Source organism: Dreissena polymorpha, chromosome 10 (genome assembly GCF_020536995.1).
Source record: "Dreissena polymorpha isolate Duluth1 chromosome 10, UMN_Dpol_1.0, whole genome shotgun sequence".
Classification (NCBI taxonomy): Eukaryota; Metazoa; Mollusca; class Bivalvia; order Myida; family Dreissenidae; genus Dreissena; species Dreissena polymorpha.
In genome coordinates this window covers 12,131,333-12,153,904 of record NC_068364.1, presented here as the reverse complement: position 1 = coordinate 12,153,904, position 22,572 = coordinate 12,131,333, and the positions used below count along the sequence as shown (strand labels likewise).

General features: G+C 36.7%; 1 protein-coding gene across 2 annotated transcripts in view; it reads left to right on the top strand.

Moving 5' to 3' along the window:
• The window catches only part of LOC127847923 (uncharacterized), a 35,410-nt gene extending 19,629 nt beyond the window's left edge, over positions 1-15,781 (top strand). For both annotated transcript variants that reach the window (XM_052380153.1, XM_052380155.1), the window contains exons 5-8: positions 3,759-3,944; positions 6,138-6,285; positions 9,476-9,575; positions 15,047-15,781. In XM_052380153.1, the coding sequence (XP_052236113.1) occupies positions 3,759-3,944; positions 6,138-6,285; positions 9,476-9,575; positions 15,047-15,273 (661 nt within the window). In that variant the 3' untranslated portion in view covers positions 15,274-15,781. The remainder of the gene's footprint in view (positions 1-3,758; positions 3,945-6,137; positions 6,286-9,475; positions 9,576-15,046) is intronic.
• The last annotated feature ends 6,791 nt before the right edge of the window (positions 15,782-22,572 follow it).

The window sequence follows — 22,572 nt, the reverse complement described above, 5'->3', positions numbered from 1 at the left end:
TCCTTTTTACTCTAGCTTTTGTTGTCTGACAATGTTATTTTGCCTGAAAAGTATTTATCAAATATGTAAAAGAAAATAACCGCATTATTTCGGTTATTTTCACTGATAAAATACACGTAAATATGCATTATTCACTTTCCAGATAATTAATAATGATTGAGTAAATAACACAGAATCACGGGCCTTAAAGTGGGTATGCACGATTTTGTCAAATATATATGAATTTATATGATATGTGTAAAAAAACTTACAATACATATATTTTAATATAAATTAATATAAAAGTTAAGAAGAACATGTGTCGAAAAAATGCGAAATAAGCCAGATATTTAATTCTGAAATCGAAAATGTCTGTACGGTCGAATTCGCCAGTATGTATATAATGCATGTACGATGTGAATCTAAATTTAGTTTTACGGATCATTTTAATTTCCTCCAACGATATCTATTCCTACGACACACGAACACTAACTCAGATCCTAATAAAAATACGGATGCTTCGGTTATTGTAGGAAAATATGGTCGAAATATCTTCATCACAATCGGCTCGGGGCGCTAATTTGTCTTTGCTGTATTTGATAAAATTCGTCTTCAATGTATAATTTTTCTTGCCTATTTTGTGTTATTGTAACATAATAATAATTATTACAATTTAACACAAAGACACGTAACCAAACATCTGTGTACTGTCGTTATTTAAATTATAACAGTTTTAGTTGCTATGCCGATTGATGTTGATTTTAAAGACATTCCTTGTATCTTGTATTTACAGTTAAAAGCCTTATAAACATGTTTTATGAGTTATGAATCAATGACTCATTTTCTCTGACGTTTAAAACAGGAAAGTCCCAGCGAATTTGAGCGTTGACCGTTTGAGTGAATTGCCAGGGAAGTGCATCGTTTAATCTTGCGCTTATAGGTTATCATATACACAAGTGCAACCGCTTCCGTGACTTTGATCCTTGTCGCACGTGCATCTTGAATCAGTAAGCTTCCTCTGAACGCATGACGTCTTGATATTAACCGGAAGTCCACACAGCAGTTATAGGGCAAACAAAATAGTGCGATTAAACGCTTTAAACATTGGTGCACATCGGTGATTGGAAGTGTCTGAGTGATATAAAGTAAAGATGCAAGCATCATTGAGACGAATTAAACAGTGTTCCTTTAGCTTTACAACATCTGCGGACTTATAATTTGTACAATTGCACAAAAGTAGTCCCACAACAGAACTTCTTTAACTGCATTTAATTCTTAAAATACAGAGAACACTCGTGCATCGCGTTATTTTTTGTATTGATTTATTATTCTGATATCAATTAACTAGATTGAAAACTACTTTTAGATTTGCGCTCAATTAAAGTTGGAATTTTGGAATTCATTTTAGCGGAGAACTTTTAACAAGTGAACTTAAATCGGAAACAGTTTAATTCGGATATTTACATTGACATCGAATCCGCGCATTCATTTTACGAATTCGTCCGTTTCGTGATTATTCCAACTGTCGTTTAGATTACGTTGTCACTTGTGTGTCTTGTTTCCATGTTGACTTCGCCGTTTAGTGTTAGGGATGGTTGCCATTAAATAGTATCAAATAATCGCAAACAGTTCCTCATCGTATTTCTTACATATGCGCGGAATATAATTAAATATAACATCAACACCTTTTGTTATATTATATTAGATATTTAACACGTTTAACATGTATACAATTCAATTCTTGAAATGTATATCATGCTATACCATCTTTCGACATCTTTAGTTACCAACACAATTTTAAAGGCCGTTTACTTGTTCGGCGAATTAATAAACTTGCAAATGATGTTAACATGATTTATTGAATCCATTGTACCCATTTGAACCAACTGTCATGTGCTTCCAGATTGCCAAATCTTTGAAAACGAGTGCTAAATACAAATTTAGTTATCAACATACAGTACAGGCCTTTTAAAGTACCTTATTTCTGTTCCACCTATTCAAAGTGCTTGCGATAATGTTAAGTTGCGACTCTTGAATATACCTATCCCGGAAAAGCACGAGTATAGAAAAACCCACCAATCACCCCGGTACAAACAACGCTGGTCCATTAAATAAACCAATGATAGTTTACTTTAAATTATAACGGTTAATACGGTTTGTGATTTTGAAAGGATTATAAATGGGTCATTTTTATTTGTACCAGCAGATTAGTGGGTTTTTCCCCAAAAAAGCTTTTTCCGGGATACATATATTACCCGTAATAGATTTACTCCTGATTGGATAACACGCACTCATCTGTAGGTACAAACAATAGGTACACAATTAGAATCCTTTCGCAATCACAAACCGTGTCAACCGTTATTATTTGAAAACAAATAGCAATTGTGAATACAATTGGTAAGCGTTGTTTGTAGCTATTTAATGTATGATAAGATGGGTTTGTAAAAAAATATGGAGATCCGGGTAACACATAGAATAATGCTCCATTGTGTGTTTTATTTGCAAATAAACGAAACTTTCGTTTCTTAAATATGATCTTACAAATATACTAATTAGGACTGCATTTTGATAATCTGTGCTCTGGTTCGTAACCCGTTTTGATGTTATTAATTGAGCCTCGTTCTGGGAAAACTGGACTTAATGCACGTGCATAAATTATCTTACCCGATTAGCCTGTGCGGACTCATGAGCGATACTTTCCGCCTTGAGTTGATTTTCGTTTCGAACAGAACAGAACAGAACAGAACAGAGAGTTTATTCATATAACTTGAACATTTACAGTTCATCGTTACATATACAAAACTGACAATATATAAGCAATAAGCACATGCATAGTAATGCGAAAGTGACCAAACTAGTACATAAAAAGGTGTTAAAAATGCACTAAGGCCATCGAATTACTCAACCTTTGCATTCAATGTATCAGTTCTCATTTTAAAAGCATTTTTACAATATATCGCGAGTTTATTTAGGACTTTGGTTTTATTATTCGTTAACAAAAGAATAAATTAATGCATACTAGGTCGGTTATAATAGAATTTGTCAATATACATTTTTCTTATATCTGTATAAAGAGAAAATACAATTACACAATGGTATTCGTCTTCAATATCAATTGAGTTACATATATTACATTTGCGTTCGTTTTTAGGAATATTTGTATGTCTTTCAGATTCAATTTTTAACATGTGGGACGAAAGTCTTAATTTTAATATGTATTTTCTTAAATTAAAGTTTTGGATTATGTTAAGGTAATCAGATAGTTCAAATCGATGTTTCAATTCTTTGTACAAAGTTAATGAACTTTTAACGTTTAAATCATTTAGCCACAAATCTATGTACATATCAATTAGTCTATTTTTAAATATAGGAATAAATACATTTGCATTTACTGATTCTGGGTACATCCAAACATCTACAAAACCAGTGTTTTGAAGTTAGTCTCGTACTTTGGTAATCCAATTGTTACATCGTATTATATTTTCAGCACCATTTCTCATATAACATAGTGTCCTATATAATATACAATTAGTTTGTTTAACAGTATACAATTTTATGAAATATTTTATAATTCGTAAGAGAAAGCCTCAAAACGAAAAATGCAATGAAAGCGGAAAGTATCGTCCCTGATAAGCCTTTGCGGACTGCACACGCATTCAGCACAGATATCCTAGAATAAGGCTATTAAATTGTGAACATTTCATTAGACAAAAAATAATGACGTCATTCGCAGGTATCGTATGACGTCATTCACAGGTATTTTATGACGTCATTCACAGGTATCTGTTTTGGATCGATCGCCGCGGCCCTCTGCTCGACCAGACCTCCACTATCGAGTGTTACTCTATCCTTGATGACCGAAAGTGGACAGTGTTCAACATCTCCGGCGCCGATCCGGACGGCAGCCGCCCGAAGGCGATAGCGGTCGACATTCCGGAAATGACGTTGTATTGGGTGGATGCAAGGTGAGATGTGGGCGCAAAGTGAAAATTATGTATTTTGTCTATTTATATAAGCCCCAAATATTAGAATATATGGTCTCACCGTCTAAAAACGTTCCTGCCAAGCATCGATAGTTTCTATTCAATCTGCACTGATTATTTTCGAACAAAAATACATGCATTTGGGCCTGCTCTGTGAAAAGGGATTTTAACGCATGTACGTAAAGAGTCATCCCAGATTAGCATGTGCAGTTCAAACAGGCCAATCAGGGACGACACTTTCCGTCTAAACTTGAATTTTGCTAAGAAGAGACTTTCTTGAAACGAAAAATACCATAATAGCGGAAAGCGTCGTCCCTGATTAGCATGTGCGGACTGCACGGGCTAATCTGGGACGACACAATTTGCACATGCATTAAACCGATTTTTCACAAAGGACGGTCCATTTTTTTTTCATGTGGTTTATACAACATATCAATTTCCTTTAACTGGAAATTTACTTTCTAAAACAGCGAAAAATAGCATCAATACATTTTTGCTGTTTCGCCATCGTGACGTTAATATTCTCGCGAAATACATTCTTTTTACAAACATAACTTATGGTGGCTGATTTCTCCATATCGTTCTTGCGTATTGGAGGTTTAGAAGAAGGTCGACATACAAAATAACTACAAATATACCAAAAAATGGAGGCACAAAGGGCACCGATACGAAAATAATAACATGTGTCGCTCTTTTCGACGTTCTATCGTGTATACCTTTCGCTCTTGCCAACAAGACATCCCAAAAGAACGACACGTATCCCCAACAGAACGAACAAATTGTCGTCAATACCACTATTAAGACATTGTTTAGCCCTTGTATCGTGCCTACGAGTATATTGTTTGTTATAGCGCCAACACGAACATTCTGAAATGTAAATTTCGTTTTGTTGTTGTTTTTGGGGGTATATTAATTTTATTTATTGTGTGAGGTCTTGTTGACGACGTACAAACCTGGTCACAAGCCATCCTGAAAGAAAGACAAAAATAACGCGGACTTTAAAATAATAACATGTATCGTCCCTGTTTTCGTCATGGAAGGTATATGGGTCGTTTTGAAGTGTTGTCGTGTTTGCGACCGTTAAGCCCGCCAAACCGCCAACGACAGCAATCCCCACCATATCAGACGCGTTCTGAGAAAACTGAGCATAATGCATGTGCGTTAGGTGTCGTCTAAGATTAGTCTGTGCAGTCCGCACAGGCTAATCAGGGACGACACTTTCCGCTTTTTATGGTATTTTTAGCTTCAAGGAAGTCCCTCCTTACCGAAAATCAAGTTTAGGCGGAAAGTGTCGTCCCTGATTAGCCTGTGCGGACTGCACATGCTAATCTGTCATTAAACTTTACGCACATGCATGAAGCCCAGTTTTCTCAGAAAGCGACTCATGTAAATAAAAGGGCGCAACTGCGACAATAATACCATATCGTTCTGGTGGCTATATTTTTCGTTATGCTGTTGTGTTGGCGACCTTTAAAACTGCTATCGACTGTTTGTGTTGGTTTGTTTCAAACCCATCAAACACGCCAGATCAGTATTAAAGAATTAAGCCACCATAGTAAACGGTTGAAGAGAAATGCAAATACAACAATATGGTATCGGTAAATTTTCGAATTTTCATCCTTGCGTGATCACATAAATTCAGTATTTCCTTTTTGGGGCTGCGCAGAATCTCATGATAGAGATTTTCTATGATCACTCGTGAATTGTATGCGATACTCTACCGAAACCGACAATTTTCCTATGATTCCAACAGACGGAACAGATTTCACTGAATTAACTGCCGTGTGCATCCGTTAACTGATGTCTCTTTATAATTGATTTAATAACATAATTGGCGTTGTTTCTGCACCTGTATGGTATTCTAGTAGCATCAACAGCACCACCATCATCATCATCATCATCATCATCATCATCATCATCATCATCATCATCATCATCACCATCATCACCATCATCATCATCCTCGTCGTCGTCATCATCATCATCATCATCATCATCATCATCATCATCATCATCATCATCATCATCATCATCATCATCATCATCATCACCACCATCATCATCATCATCATCATCATCATCATCATCATCATTATCATCATCATCATCATCACAAGCATCATCGTCGTCGTCTTTGTCACCGTTATCATAAGGAAGTGCGTTTCCCACTTCTAGGTCCGAGTCCTTGCACAAAGTCTCGTACGACGGAACCGGTCACGTGGTATTGCTGCGCAATCATGAGAGACTTCAGGACCCCGGAAGTTTAACGGTGTACGGCGATCACGTGCTGTGGACAGACACGCAGAGTAGCTCAATCATTTGGGTAAGTACTTAGATCGTGTTTCATTACGAAACCTTAAAATTCAGAATTTGTGAAACATCACTTTTTTAGTTCATGTTATTAGTCGTACTTTGTTTTGGTGATGTGTAAGAGACTTATATAAATATTGATTTTTTGAATGCCTGGACGTATTGTTAGTTTCATCACTATAACTTGGTCCAGATATTTTGTCTGAATTCCTGCACAATGTTAGATGATTTGTATATTTGAGCCTTGTTCTGAGAATACTGGACATATTGCATGTGCGTAATGAGTCATCCCAGATTAGCCTGTGCAGTCCGCACAGGCTAATCAGGGACGACACATTCCGCCTAAACTTGATTTTCGGTAAGGAGGGACTTCCTTGAAACTAAAAATACCATAAAAGCGGAAAGTGTTGTCCATGATTATCCTGTGCGGACTGCACAGGCTAAATTGGGACGACACTTAACGCACATGCATTGTGCCCAGTTTTCGCAGAACACGGCACATTTAAAGATCCTGGGTGGCTCAATGTTGCCATGGTATATATCGAGTTCAATAAGCCATTGTCCGAGGAAAATATTACGGATGCAGATAATCTTTCTAATACGTATTTAAGGCAAACACATCCTTCAAAAGCGAAAGAAAATCAATTGATCTTACAAATAATTATTTGCGAATTATTTATTTTATGATGTATTAAAGAATTTAATGCTTTTGCTTGAGTTGTTATCTTTAACCAGAAATCGAGCAGTTGTTAGTAAGATAAACATATAGTATTGAGAATATAATTTATTGTACTTACTCCAAAACGTTATGTTCGTGGGTGTTCCGATGCATAAACGTTGATTTTATTATGCGGGTGTGTGTGCCTCTGGTCATTGTTGAACAGTTTGATCCCACAGTGATAGTTTGAATCGTACGCCATTTAGAGAAATTCATACTTTGATCTTGACACATGTGCCTTATCAATTACTGTCTATAATTTACATTGCTGTGCTTTCGTCTGATTTTTGGCTTCCAACTGAGATTAAACTCATGTCAGTGCATATTCATTAATTAGATCAAGAATTTCAGAATTGTGAGAGCGCGCCCCATTGTGACGATGATGACTTTTTCATTCGTGATTTGCCGAAATTCCGGAACAAATTACTTACCTTGAATAGATTTTGGTCTTAAGAGCTTAATGATATTTTGGAGATGGGGTGATTTGTAAGAAAACGTTAATGCTTGTTAAGAAGTGATTTTTGTTTTAAAAATAATTTTGAGATTTCTTGTTATGATGGAATGGGGGGATGAGGTAATGGGGGGCGTTAAATTATTTCAATCTGTCTAATGGAAACAGCGAACGTTTACTACTATATGTACTAGTATTGTAAATTATCTAGCGAACATCAGCGTATTATACATTTTTATCCGACTATCGTATGATTTGAATTGACTAGCCGACTATATCATAATGCTTATTCACTAATCGACTTTCAAATGGGAATGCACTAGCCAATTTGTAAGATAATATTGATTCCCTAGTCGATTTTCAGATAACGAGAATTCATTTGCCGACTGTAAGGTAATGTGAATTAACTAGCCCACTATACGATAATGGTCATGCACCAGTCATATAATGTTAATTCAATAGCCCACTAAAAGATAATGTGTATTCACGAGTCGACTTTCAGATAATTGGAATTCACAAGCTCTATATAAGATAATGGTGATTCACTATCCGACTTTTGGATAATGGGAATTCTCTATCCTACTATAAGAAAATGGTGATTCGTTAGTCGGTAATCATATAATGAGAATTCACTAGCCCACTATCAGATAATGCGAATTCATTTGCCGACTATCAAATAATGTGAATTCTGCTGCCGAAATGAAAAAAGGGGTAATTAACTAGCTATTAACTATTAACAATCAAAATTAAGAATATCCCTTGCCGACAATAAGAAAATTGTGATTTATATTAAAAAATAGTAATAACATATACCGAAAAACTAATATTCATAAGATAGTGTTATTTGACTTGCCGTCTTCTTGTTTTGCAATTGTTTGGCTTCTTCAACAGTTTTTGGAACGAAATGAGAATGTGTAGGTCCTAGTTTAAATATAATAATAGGTGCTTTCAATATGTCGAACTGTTATGTTGTGCGTTTGATATGACGTTTCAAAGCACGAAAAAGTTCTTAAAAGTCGTAAATATCGACGTTTTAGCTGAGCAATTTCGTGTGATAGAAAACAGTTCATGAACAAAAATGAGACTCGCTATGGGAAAACTGGCTAAATGCATGTGCGAAAAGTGTCGTCTCAAATAAGCCTGTTCAGTCCGCAAAAGCGAATCAGGGACGACACTTTCCGCGTTTATGGTATTTTCGATTAGAGGAAGTCTCTACTTAGCGAAAATCCAGCTTAGGCGAAAGGTGTCGTCCCTGATTAGACGACACTATACGATCAAACGTTAAGCCCCGTTTTCCCAGAACGATACTAACGTGAACTTTACTGTCGCGTTAATCACGAATTCTGCTTCGCAACAGCTAAAACGTGCATACTAGAGAAGCGTGAAAATTTCGAGTCCATATATTTTCTTGCCGACTTTCATATTATCCGTGATTGCAAATGTTGCATACCGGTATACTCCAAAATCCATTTTAAATCTACCAAGTGATTCTTGATTTAATCACCCGGTTATTGAGTAAGGTATGAACTCGCTTATTGCACGAACATGTATTTTACGAATTTTTTATTGAATAAGAGTGCTTAGCAATAAAATGCAGTTTTCGTTTGAAGAACGAAGATTGCGATAAATTTAATTTTAAAGTTAGGATCAAAAAATGTCTATGAACGATAAAATTGCTTCAAAATCCACAAAAAACAACAGTTGCAATATGGCTTAAATCCCCCTAAAAGCGACAAATGTTCGCAATGATTTATTGCAGATAAATTATCTTTTATGTCCAATAATTAGTTCCTTTGATTTTGTAAACATGACTAAGTGTATCTTCTGATGCATCTCGTGTTCCGAGTTAATTCGAGATTATACATTTTTTGTAAGTGTTTAATACAACCGGCTCTTTATGATAACAAGAGTTTAAATTTTAGCACTCGGTATCATACAAGCGCTTGATTCTTCGCTCGAGGTTACACTCTACTAAAACCTACCAAACCTATAAAATATGCACGCAATGTTGATTTCTGTCGATTTTCGTTGCAGGTAAGCAAGACGACGGGCAAAGATGAATTGATTGTAAAAACATTCGACATCCATCCTCCGCAGAATATTAAAATATATGGAAACCGCGATACAATATCGAGTAAGTACATGTATTGATTTTTCTGGGAACGACTTGTTTAAGAGTGATGATCACAAATATACGTTAGTGATGATTTCGGCAATAATGATTTTAAATTGTTAAGACTTTGGTAGTTTTAGTGATACTAATAGACGACAACATGATGATGCTTATTATGATGTTGGTGGTGATGGTAACATAGGTTGTGGTAGTGGTAATGATGACCATGATGATGCTGCTGCTGCTGATGATGATAATGATGATGATGCCGTTGATGCTACCTCTGCTAAGGATGATGGTGGCGATGGTGGTGATGGTCGTGATTATGCTGCTGCTGATGACGATGATGATGATGATGTTGTTGTTGTTGTTGATGATGATGGTGGTGGTGAGGATTATGATGGTGATGATGATGATGATGATGATGATGATGATGATGATGATGATGATGATGATGATGATGATAAGAAAATAATGATGATTTAATAACGCTTTTTTGTCATTTGTATACAGAACATTTACTTCTATATTGACAGAGAATCTCTCTTATTCGTAATTACCTCTATGTCTTATAAACTGTTGAGGTCAATCAAAATCCGATCAAACCGGAACAAAAGATGATACGATTGCCAGATACTTCGTCAACCACTAGAAAACAGCTGTGGAATGCTCGGGAATGCTCATTCCTGAAATTATCTAGGGTATTTGTTCAAGCATTGAAAAGGTCATATCCATTGATCTGCGGTCTGTCATGAACCACCCATTCAGCCATCCACCATTTATTCGACCATAAGACCTAATCTAGCGATGAATCTGGCGTAGCACCCTTTCGGCAGTCTGTCTTTAACCACCCTGTATACCCCCTATTGATAAACCATCCAGGGTGATTCGTGGAGTATGACATACGTCACGTGAAATTTGGTGTTCACCAAGAATTATTTGAAGTAAAATGTTTGCAATTATGGGGATTTAACTTATATTAAACAGTAACTTACAAATGAGCGGCGCTTTGAGAAAAGCAGTTTTAATGCAAGTGCATAAAGTGTGGTCCCAGATTAGCCTGTCCAGTCCGTGCAGGCTAGTCAGGGACGGCACTTTCCGCTCTTATGGTATTTTCTGTTTAAAGAAAGTCGCTTCTTAGAGAAAATATAGTTTAGGCGGAATGTGTCGTCCCTTATTTAATCTAGTACGACACTTTCCGCACATGCATTAAACCCCTTTTCGCAGTAACTTGCAAACATTTACATGAGTGCTATGCATATTACAACTTCAAAACTGATGATTTCTCTACTTATCATCTTAATAACTTAACATCAAAACGTCAATCGTTTTTTAACAAAAAAAAACTTTTTGTATTTGCGAATATAAAATAATAATGGCTATAAAACTAGCCAAAAGAGGCCTGTCATCCCCTCCATCCCCTCACAAAAAAAAGACACGCTCTGTCACAAAATGAAAGTAAATGTAATGACCTTCCTGTCGCCGATCCGTCCTATCATTTTCTGCGTGTCAGTCCGTCGACCTTTCTGTAAAATGTTCGAGTCCACTCCATATCAACTTCATCTTTGAAGGATTTCAAGACACGTATCTAAATGATTATGGGCATAAGTGCTCAGTGTCGTCCCAAATTAGCCTGTGCACAGGATAATCAGGGACGCATCTTTCAGCGTGTATGGTATTGTTCGTTTAAAGGAAGTCTCTTTGTTGTCCCAGACTATCATATGCCGACTACACAAGATAATATAGGACGACACTTTCCGCACATTCTTTAAGGCCAAATTTTGACAGAACGCGATTCAAATGTGTCTTGTTCTGAGAAAATCAGGCTGAATGCATGTGCGTAAAGTTTCGTCCCAGATTAGCCTGTGCAGTCCGCATAGGCTAGTCGGGGACGACACTTTCCGCTTTTATGACATTTTTCATTTCAACAAAGTCTCTTGTTAGCAAAAATCAATATGAGGCGGAAAGTGTTGTCCCTGATTAGCCTGTACAACTGCACAGGCTAATCTGGGACGAAACTTTACACACATGCATTATGCCCAGTTTTCACAGAACGCGACTCAAACGATCTTGGGCCAACAGGTAGGCGGTAAATTTTTGGCCATGGGCGGTTAAATTAGCACCTAACATGTATTTATCTGTCAGCGTGGCGTGTTAATCCATTTATGCCTAGTGGACTCTCCCATCCTTCTAAATTGGATCAATTTATTCCCAAAATTAGGGATGTCAAGTATAATAATTTATATATTTAGAATTTTCTTACACAAATACCTTTAAGCAAACAGCGAAGACCGTGATGAGACGCCGCATCATGCGGCGTCTCATCTGGGTCTACGCTGTTTGCCAAGGCCTTTTTTCTAGACGCTCGGCATAAATGGGTTAATGAAACAATTTCCTTCATCATTGCTGTGTCCAATAAACCAACCAACTTTAACAGAAGGGGTAATCCCGTGACAAACAAGATGGCGACGTCCATTTCGAGACACGTATTTTCCGCCGTTTTATACCCATTATTACCTGTATTGATTGTTCAATTGCCGCCAACTTTCCAAACAAATCAGCAAGAAAGTGATTAGCGTTTATTTCGTATTAATATTCGCTCTTTATTCGACTTAACTCGCTGCGATTTTTTTTAGCGGGAGCTGAAATAAGGTGACCCGCTCAGAAATGTAGAGCGAATATTAATACGATATGAACGCTACTCACTTTCTTGCCGATATGGCTGGAAAGTGAGCGGCATTTTTAAATGTTTAAAAAAGTTTTAAATGGTAAAAACCCGTGAAAAAATACCTGTCGCGACATGGACGTCGCCATCTTGTTTGCCACGTGATTACCCCCTCTGTTTTACGTTTGTCTGTTTTGCAATGCATCATTAAAGCTGCGAATCCCGTTATTCAAACGTGAATGAAATCTAATAACGGGGGTTTGTTTTGGAAAAACATAATTAAAAAATGTAGACGGTTCGTTTCTTCAAGCTTTAAAATGTCATCGAAGCGACAAATTTTGCGAACATAACATATTCCTACCTCGATGATATAATTACCTCTGTATTTATGGTGTTCTTCCGTTTAATTTTTAACGATAATTCTTGTGTTTGCGTATTTGAAAAAAGCGGTTTTGTTTCTCGTTATTTACAATTTAAGGTTAATTGACCAGGTAAATTTCTCTCAGAATAATACCAGCCTTCTTTTTGTGAAGACAGAGATTAATGCATGTGCGTACAGTGTCGTCCCAGATAAGCCTGTGTGGTCCAAACAAGCTTTTCAGGGTCGCCTAAAGTTCATTTCCTTTTGACAGAGACCTTCTTCCAACGAAAAATTCTTTAAAAGCGGAAAGTTTCGTCCCTGTTGAGCATATGCGGACTACATTAGCTAATCTGGGACGACACAGTTAGAACCTAAAACTTCGTATAACAACGAAAGAGTACACTATTCAAAAAAGCGATTGGCAGTGTAAAAGGGGAATAACTACTTGTTTCATAATCTTATTCAGCCGAGGTTTGCTCCCTTGGTAATTATCGTTATTGCGAATTATAATGCGGCAAATGTTCAGGATCCTAAATTTCTTTATAAATTAGACATACAAAACAATATGTTTGGCCGCGGTTTAAATACAAGATTGAAAAAACATAAATATTCGCAAAAAGCAAAGAACCGTCAGTTTTTATATTTATTACCGATTATTAGAGATCACAGACGTGAATCAAGTTATATGCAGAAAGAGAACCCTGACTTAAACAACACATACTTGTATACCCCTTAAAGGAAAATGGAATAGCCCGTTCTCCGCCCGCACGTCCTCTATTAATCTGTTCGTAACATGTTCGTGCCCACCAAATATCTTAAACTGCTTTGATTTTTATTAACCCATTTATGCCTAGCGTCTAGAAAAAATGCATTGGCAAACAGCGTAGACCCAGATGAGACGCCGCATGATGCGGCGTTTTATCAGGGTCTGTGCTGTTTGCTTAAAGGGATTTCTGTAAGAAATATCCTAGATATAGAAATAAATATACTAGACATCCCTATTTTTTTTTAAATAAATTGATCCAATTTAGAAGGACGAGAGAGTCCAATAGGCATAAATGGGTTAAGTCACTGGACCGATGTGCAGAGAGCACAAGGCAGCCACTTCACCATGAGTAAATGTCACACAAATATGAGCCTTGTTCTGAGAAAACTGGGCTTACTACATGTGCGTAAAGTGTCATCCCAGATTAGCCTGTGCAGTCCGCAGTCCGCACAGGCTAATCAGGGACGACACTTCCCGTCTAAACTTTATTTTCGGTAAGGAGGGACTTCCTTGAAACTAAAAATACCATAAAGGCGGAAAGTGTCGTCCCTGATTAGCATGTGCGGACTGCACAGGCTAATCCGGGATGACACTTTACGCACATGCATTGAGCCCATATTCTCAGAACAAGCCTCATATAAAAATGATTCGAGTCGGAGAGTAAAGCTTTCTGTTTGACTGCATTGTTTCACTAAAACTGAGCGCGTGACATACTTACGTGTTTGTATTCGAATTATCATCATCAGCAGCAGCACCAACAACAACAACAGCAGCATCATAATCATAAAAAAGAAATATTATGTCGGTCTTTCTGCGCCTGAATCTGAACTGTGTGGGTACCCGGAATGTGTCCCAGCACTGCTACCTAATTTGTTTACTAGACTGACGAAAGTTGGGTGGAATTTTGAAGTATTACCGCAATTTCCAGCCATATAGTTGTTACTGAAAGAATTTAAATCGATGCTGTTGTCTTGTTTTGTGAGGACAAGTCGGAGTATTTAGAGAAGACCGCACTAATCGTAATACATCGGCTATCTCCGGATTCCTCCGCAAGATAGGCATAAATCGGCATAAATCGTCTGCTAATCCATAGTGGAAACCCCACCTGACCTGTCCGGTATGGTGGCTGTAGCGCCGTTAAATGTCGCATCGCTGTTATATGTCGCAGGCTACGAGATTTGTCGCAACGTTGACGATAAATATAGCAAGGAACGATAAATGTCGCAAATCCTACTGACGATATATGTCGCAACTTTAACGATAAATGTCGCATAAATTTCAACTGCCGATATATGTCGCAACATTAACGATAAATGTCGCACACCTTTGTAAGTCATGTTAAAAACGAAAACTTGAAGTAAAATGACATATATCGTCAGTAGGATTTGCGACATTTATCGTTCCTTGCGACATTTATCGTCAACGTTGCGACAAATCTTGTAGCCTGCGACATATAACGGCGATGCGATATTTAACGGCGCTACAGTGGCTACAAACCTAGCTCACATGCTTTCGGGAAAGGGGTATGAACCCGGGTCGCCTAAGTGAGAATCGCATGTTATAACCGCTCAGCTCACCGGACAGTCGTGACATGCTTATGCAATCGCACATTCTCGGCTCTTTCCGTCAAACATCGGATTATTAATAATCTGCGAGCGGTACCGAATGGTGCTAATGTCGTATTTTTATTTATTTTTCAGAGACATCCTACGACAAGACGAAGCTTAAACCAATATGGAAAGAGCTTACTTCAAAAGAGAATTTTGAAATTGACGAATACGACAACGATGACGATGACGACGACGACGATTATTACGATGGCCGTCGTCGAAAGAAGAACCCCAAAAATGAAAGTTCCGCGGAAATCCACCGGCCTTCAATTCTAGTGTATTTTAGCCTACTTTTCTTCATTCTCTTGTATAACTAGAAGCGGATGTAGGATTTTTGAATACTTGTAATTTATGTTTGCGATATTGATACATATTATTGGACGGTTGAAATTCTATTAATAGTAGTTGATATCAACAGAACAAATGTGTATGGTTCCTAGATTGTATGTAGGCAACTTTTTTGTCGTGTTAAATGTGTTTTTGATGGATATATTGTAACGCTATTAGTATGCTTTTTAACCCATTTATGCCTAGCGTCTAGAAAAAAGGCCTTGATCTTGGCAAACAGAGTGATGCGGCGTCTCATCAGGGTCTACGCTGTTTGCTTAAAGGAATTTATGCAAGAAATATTCTAAATATAGAAATAAATATACTAGACATCCCTAATTTTGGAAATAAATTGATCCAATTTAGAAGGATGGGAGAGTCCAATAGGCATAAATGGGTTAAACTTTAGTTTCTACTTTTAATTTGCATAAAACATTACATGAGGATTACACCGTCATCTGGTCCCTGTCCAAGATATACAATAAAGAAACTATGATGCGTGTATTTCGTTCAATCTTTCCTACTCTTGCCGTGTAGGTTATCGTACATGAAATATGTATTTATTCCACCAGTCTTGGTAGAATTATGGCCCGTTGTCTATTTTCCACGAAAGAATACTAGCATATATGTGTTTAAATTTTGTGGACCGAACTCGAATTTTTATTTTGCGGGGCATATTTCGCTGATTTCCATTTATGTCAAAAGTACATATACGCACAAAAGTTCACGATATATGTAACTGCTGTTATATAAACGTAATCGTGTTTATAAATTTGTAACCAGTGTTGCACTTTGATAACAGCAGTTATATACAATATTTGCTCGGTGATTTATGTGTTCTTTGATTCAAAACGGAAAGGAATTCGGCTGCAAATACTTTGACTAGAATAATGACTGCTGGATGGACTTCGCTCAAACTTTCACATCTGTACACCTACAAAGTTGAGATGATCGAAAATGAAGAAATCTCAGCTGCAATGAACTTTGTGGAATTATGGATGATATATCTTTTTTGCAAGTATTGAGTGTATTTAAAAAGGATTGTTTGTGTGAAAGTCATATTTTACTGACAGGTGTATTTGTTTGTGCCCAAACAAGGGTCGCGGGACTTCCGTGTCTTTGATTCAATTATCTGTTTTCAAAAAAGTATAACGCACTTCTGAAGTAAACCGTCTCATTTTGGATGCATGCTTGATTTTGCCGCCATATGCTTACATCGTCCAAAAGAGCACATTAAGGATTGCATTTTGACGCGTCATTTTTGTTCAGAGTTCCATTGTGTTTATATTATCAACACGAAATAATTATTTAATCTGTATGCTTTGCCTTCATACGATTTTTATTTCATTCTCAGCGCAAGGAATTTAACCAAAAATATAACTCGTTATTCGGGTATAAAAGATCGGCTTATTACCATAAAATGGTTTGCTAGTATCTGAATTTTTATTCGGTACCAGGCCGCATGTAAGAATTCATGGCTACCTTATTTATCGTAACAAACAGCAAAACAGAAGAACGTGTTACGATATTAAACGCGGAATTTACAATTGGCGATTGAGAGTAACCACAATTGGCGATTGAGAGTGACCACAATTGACGATGGAGACTAACAACAATTGGCGATTGAGAGTACCGGTAACCACAATTGGCGATTGAGAGTAACCACAATTGGCGATTGAGAGTAACCATAAAAGGCGATTGAGAGTAACCATCATTTAGCGATCGAGAGTGACCACAATTTGCGATTGAGAGTGACCACAATTGACGATTGAGAGTAACCACAATTGGCGATTGAGAAAAACCACAATAGCGATTGAGAGTAACCACAATTGGCGATTGCGAATAACCACAATTGGCGATTGAGAGTGACCTTAATTGGCGATTGAGAGTTACCGCAATTGTCGATTGAGAGTAACCACGATTGGCGATTGAGAAAAACCACAATTGGCAATTGAGAGTAACCACAATTTGCGATTGAGAGTGACCACAATTGGCGATTGAGATTTACCACAATTGTTGATTGAGAGTTACCACAATTGGCGATTGAGAGTAACAACAATTGGCGATTGAGAGTAACCACAATTGACGATTGAGAGTGACAACAATCGGCGATTGAGAGTTACCACAATCGTCTATTGAGAGTAGCCACAATTGGCGGTTGAGAAAAAAACACAATTGGCGATTAAGAGTAACCACAATTGGCGATTGAGAGTGACCACAATTGGCGATTGAGAGTTACCACAATTGTCGATTGAGAGTAACCACAATTGGCGATTGAGAGTAACAACAATTGGCGATTGAGAGTAACCACAATTGACGATTGAGAGTGACAACAATTGGCGATTTAGAGTAACCACAATTGGCGATTGAGAGTAACCACAATTGGCGATTGAACGTGACCACAATTGGCGATTAAGAGTAACAACAATTGGCGATTGAGAGTAACCACTTTTATAGAGACGTTCCAGACTCAAGTTAGGTGCTTCTTTGAAATTGTTGATACATTAGTGAGACAATATATCCCATATAAAAAATAATTTATCATTGTAAAACACGGCGCTAAAACACATATTGAGCAAACTTTTCCACTATCAACGTCGCATTAAACTGAACCTCGGTCTGGGAATACAGGGCTTAATGCATGCGCGTTAAATCTAATCTCAGATTAGCCTGTGCAGTTCGCAAATACTAATCAGGGACGACATGTTTCCTTTGAATGGACTTATCGTTCACATGCAGTCGCTTCTAACCGAAAATCCAATTAAGGCGAAAAGTCTCGTTCCTGATTAGCCTGTGCGAAGTGCACAATCTAATTTGGGACGATACTTTAAGCACATCCATGCAGCCGATTTTTTCCAGAACGAGGTTGAAATTATTCCTTTAGCATTTACTTGTGATTTGATAGATATAATGCTAAATTATCACTTGTGTACAAAGATTTATGTTGGTGTAATTTATAGTGACAGCATTTGTTGTCTTTGCTCTGTTCAATCTTTTTTTAATTATGGGCAGAAATAACGTGCATTTTTAATTCACAAACTGTTAAAGGCCCCCTCAAGAAACCACAAGTGGCAAACGTGATCAATCATGTGTTTATCTTTTCAGAAGACTTAATTAACTCAATTTTGATGGCATTCTGTTATCTAACCGCGTATCGATTGTTATGTCTGCACATGTAATCCTTGTTCACGATGTAATGGCAATGTGGCTCCTTGATAATATAGATCAGACTTTTATTCCGGACTGCACGGTGATGTTTGGAAAAAACATTTGTTAGAATTTTTTAACTTGTTACCACTCGAGGAGCCATAGTTATGTGTCAGATAGTGGTGACAATTGTGCGGGCAGTCCCGGACTAGAACCCGGGACAAAGAGCGAGTGCTCTCCCAACTGAGCTCATCGGGACGCCACACAACTTCTTCCCTAGCGTAACCATGTTCAGACTGTGACATATGAATCATTGCTGTTGAACTTAGGTAATAATGTTTTTCTGATCTTAGTCAAGACAAATCTGGGTCATTTGGGGTTTACAACTTGGTCGTCGTGTTACACATATTATTCCAACATTTATGAAGTAATCTTCATGAAATTTGTTCAGAATGTATATATTTACAATATCTAGACTTTTTCAGAATCAGGGTCAGGTGGGGCCGTAAACTAGGTCACCTGGTATATTCTTACAAAAAGTGTGTCATCTTTCTAGAAGCAAAATATGTGACTCAATAATGATGGAACGTTGTGAGAATGTTTAAATGGAAAATATTTCGGTAAAGTTTTCTATTTCAACTTAGGTCTTAAACTAGTTCAACATGTCTGAGAATAAATGTTTCGACAATAGAAACCATATGTATGGATCAATTCATTTTTAAAGTATATACATTTACCGTAATGACTGGAGAATATTGTGACAACCGGGTGTTTTTAAGTAAGCAGAATGAGTATATCGTCGTTGGGTTTTCATTTATTTATAATTTTTGTTGTACATAAATTCAAACATAATAGTTTAGATTTCAAATGAATGAGAATTCAACCACAAGTTCTCTCTTTATGTGTTTTTACCAAAATGACCGTGAGGCATGTAAGAATAAACCATTAAAACAATCTACTAACAGTCTAACACCCACCCTGCACTAGAGTGCTCGGTTTTATCAATGCTCCTGGGGCACTGAACTCGAGCCCAACGATTTAATATGCGCAACAGAAACAAAATATTGTGTTAATTCTTTGACAGGTTTATCTACTAACTACCACGGATTAATGCTCGCAAATAGGTTTGAAAACCAAAACAAATGTTTGTAAACAATGCAGATCGTCTTAAGGTATATAATTCTAACCTAATCGGTTTATTCCATTCTTTCAAGCGAGCTGAAATTAGACTAATACAACTATGACAATGACAATAGATAACGATATCTCATGTGCCCCATAAACGAATATCGACGTACAATAAAATTTTCTAACCGTTGTTTTTTTTTTAACCATGGAATGTTTTAATATTTGACTTAAACATAAATATAGATAATTACTATGTGTGATCTTATTATAGTGAATGGACAAAGTTCATGAGTAAAATATATAGAAACTGTGTCAGGATATACAACTATGGCCGGATGTTTTAACGGTTTACGGATAACTAATATTCTGGGCGAGTGTTTAAGTGTTGTAAAACAATGAACATTCTTTTAGGATTAAATAATTTACAATCTAGTTTTCGGACTTAAAAAGAAGAGCGTGATAAAAGGTAATTTAAACTAAATTAGTTTAAATGTGTCTGGACATGAAACCTCACTCATAAAAATATATTATAATGTAATAAATGATAATTTATTGTAATAAAATAAAATAACACAAAATATAATAATAATATATAATCTAATAACATATAATATAATAGCATATATAATATGATTTGATATAATATAATATCAGTTAAGTTAAGTTAAACATGTAATGATAATAACAATTATAATTAAATAATAAATAATAATAATAATAAACTCGTACTTCTTTAGGGTAGAACCAGTACTTTGTGTATGGGAGAAAAACATATATAGTTAAAAGCTCTCCACGTATTGGACGCAATCATGATACTTGATCGCTTAGAGGACACCAAACGTTTGCATTGGATTCGATTATCAAGTGTACGTTAATAAATAAATCTAAATACTTGTATAAGAAGATTTCTTTGCACGTTCAAACCAGTTAAAACGAACGTCTGATGTGTTATCGAATGCAAAAATAATTTTATATATAGAACAATTTCTGTAGAAAAAAGAATATGATTTGTTAGACAAACAATTTAACTAACAATTCAATGAATAAGTCGATTAATACTATAATTCTGATGCTCAATTTAATGTTCTTGCCCTGAAGATAAGAAAACTGGATTCGTGATATTTTTTCGGAACTTAGTTCAGGATTCGATGCATGTAGATATACACTTAAAATATTTAGGCCCATTTTAAAGTGGTAAGTACACAGAAAAAAGTCGTCTGCAAACACACTGAAGATTTTGAGCTTATAGACCGTGAGAATGCGATTTCCTTAATCAAATAGTAACACCCGTGGTTTTGGTTATATGAAGTGATCGTATATCACTAGAGTAGGTAAAGCGGACTCAATATATGCATCGCTCTCGAAAAACGGGGCTTAATGCATGTGCGTAAAGTGTACTCCCATATTAACCTGTGCAGTCCGTACAGGCTTATCAGAAAAGACACTTTCAGCCTTTACTGGGTTTGCGCTAAGAAAATACTTCCTTAACACGATAAATTTTATGAACGCGGAAAATGTCGTTCCTCATTAGCCTGTGCGGAATCCACATGCTAAACTGGGACGACACGTTACGCACAAATATTAAGCTTCTTTTTCCCAGATAATGTGAGGACTGCACAGGCTAATATGGAGCGACACTTTACGCACATGCATAATTCCAGTTTCCCCAAAACGAGACTCAAGTGCACTCATTTTTTTCTCTGCAACCTGGAAAATAAATTTAGATGAAGGGCATGGTGTGCAGTTTCCAAGTTTACTTAAGAAACAAACTAATCGCAAGGTCGCCGTGGTGTGATCGATATGGTTTCCGCCTATCGACCGGGAGGTCATGGGTTCGATCCCCACCGTGGGAGCGTTCTTTATATCTCCTCCAAAAACACCAAGTACTGGTTCTAGGCCCATGAAACGGACTCGAATGCGTCTCAATAAGCCCGAGGCTTTCGATGCAATCGAGTTATATTAAATATGTTTAACTAAACGCTCATCACTAAAGCCAAACATGATGTAAGGTTCTATCTACATTCTACCTACCTACATTTCGCACACATGGAGTGCATATGTCGCGCAAACTTTTTGTACGATACTCCACTTACTTTGGGATGCTTACGTTAAGAAAATTGTTAAACAGAAACATTATTACTTTCTAGCAAAAACATCATAACGTTCAGCAAACACGATTTACCGTAAATTAAATAAGACATGAACAAGGCGTTGTATCTTTAGATATAAACTTCATTGCAATTACACATTGTGTATAAATATCCGTTTTAAAATTAAAATTGAGCAAAACCCTTCCTCTTTTGTTCACTTGCATATTTAATGTACTAACGTTTAACTCGTTCAATTGCCAATTAACCTGTTGTCGAACCATTAAATAATCGATTTATCGGAGAACTAAGTCTTGTAATTACATATGTATGTTGTCGAAGAATGGTTGCGCATCATGTAGTATTATTATCGTTAAGACATTGTTTTGATAAAAAGCGGCATTGCCATTTCAAATTTTAGCACTTGACAAAGTAATCTACTTTACTGAAATTAGCAATGTTGGTATATTTGAGGAGTGGGCGGATTTTGGAATTAACCAAAATGTGTGCATACATGATTAAGATTAAAATCATATGCCTTTTTTAAATTTTACTATCGTGAGCCTGTCTTAATTTTTTTTCACAGGAAAATAGTGTTGTAAATGTAGGACTAACGGTAGAGGATTTCGAAGACAATATGATTCGTTGGATTTTGCTACAGCTGAATATGTTAAGACCGTCTTAACATAAAGTGATTTAGGTTGGATAAAGTCACAGAAAGAGCTAGACATACGTTGTGTTGAACAACGGAAAGGTAGAAACAGAAAAGAGAACAAGTGAAACAGAAAATATAACAGGTAACAATTTTGACGGAAATATGAGATGTAGATCCTCGGACACCACATACTACCCAGGTTTAGGATATTGTCGTGTATACACGAAGAGCGTAAACGGAAATCGTCAAATATTCACGAAGACTTCCGGAAA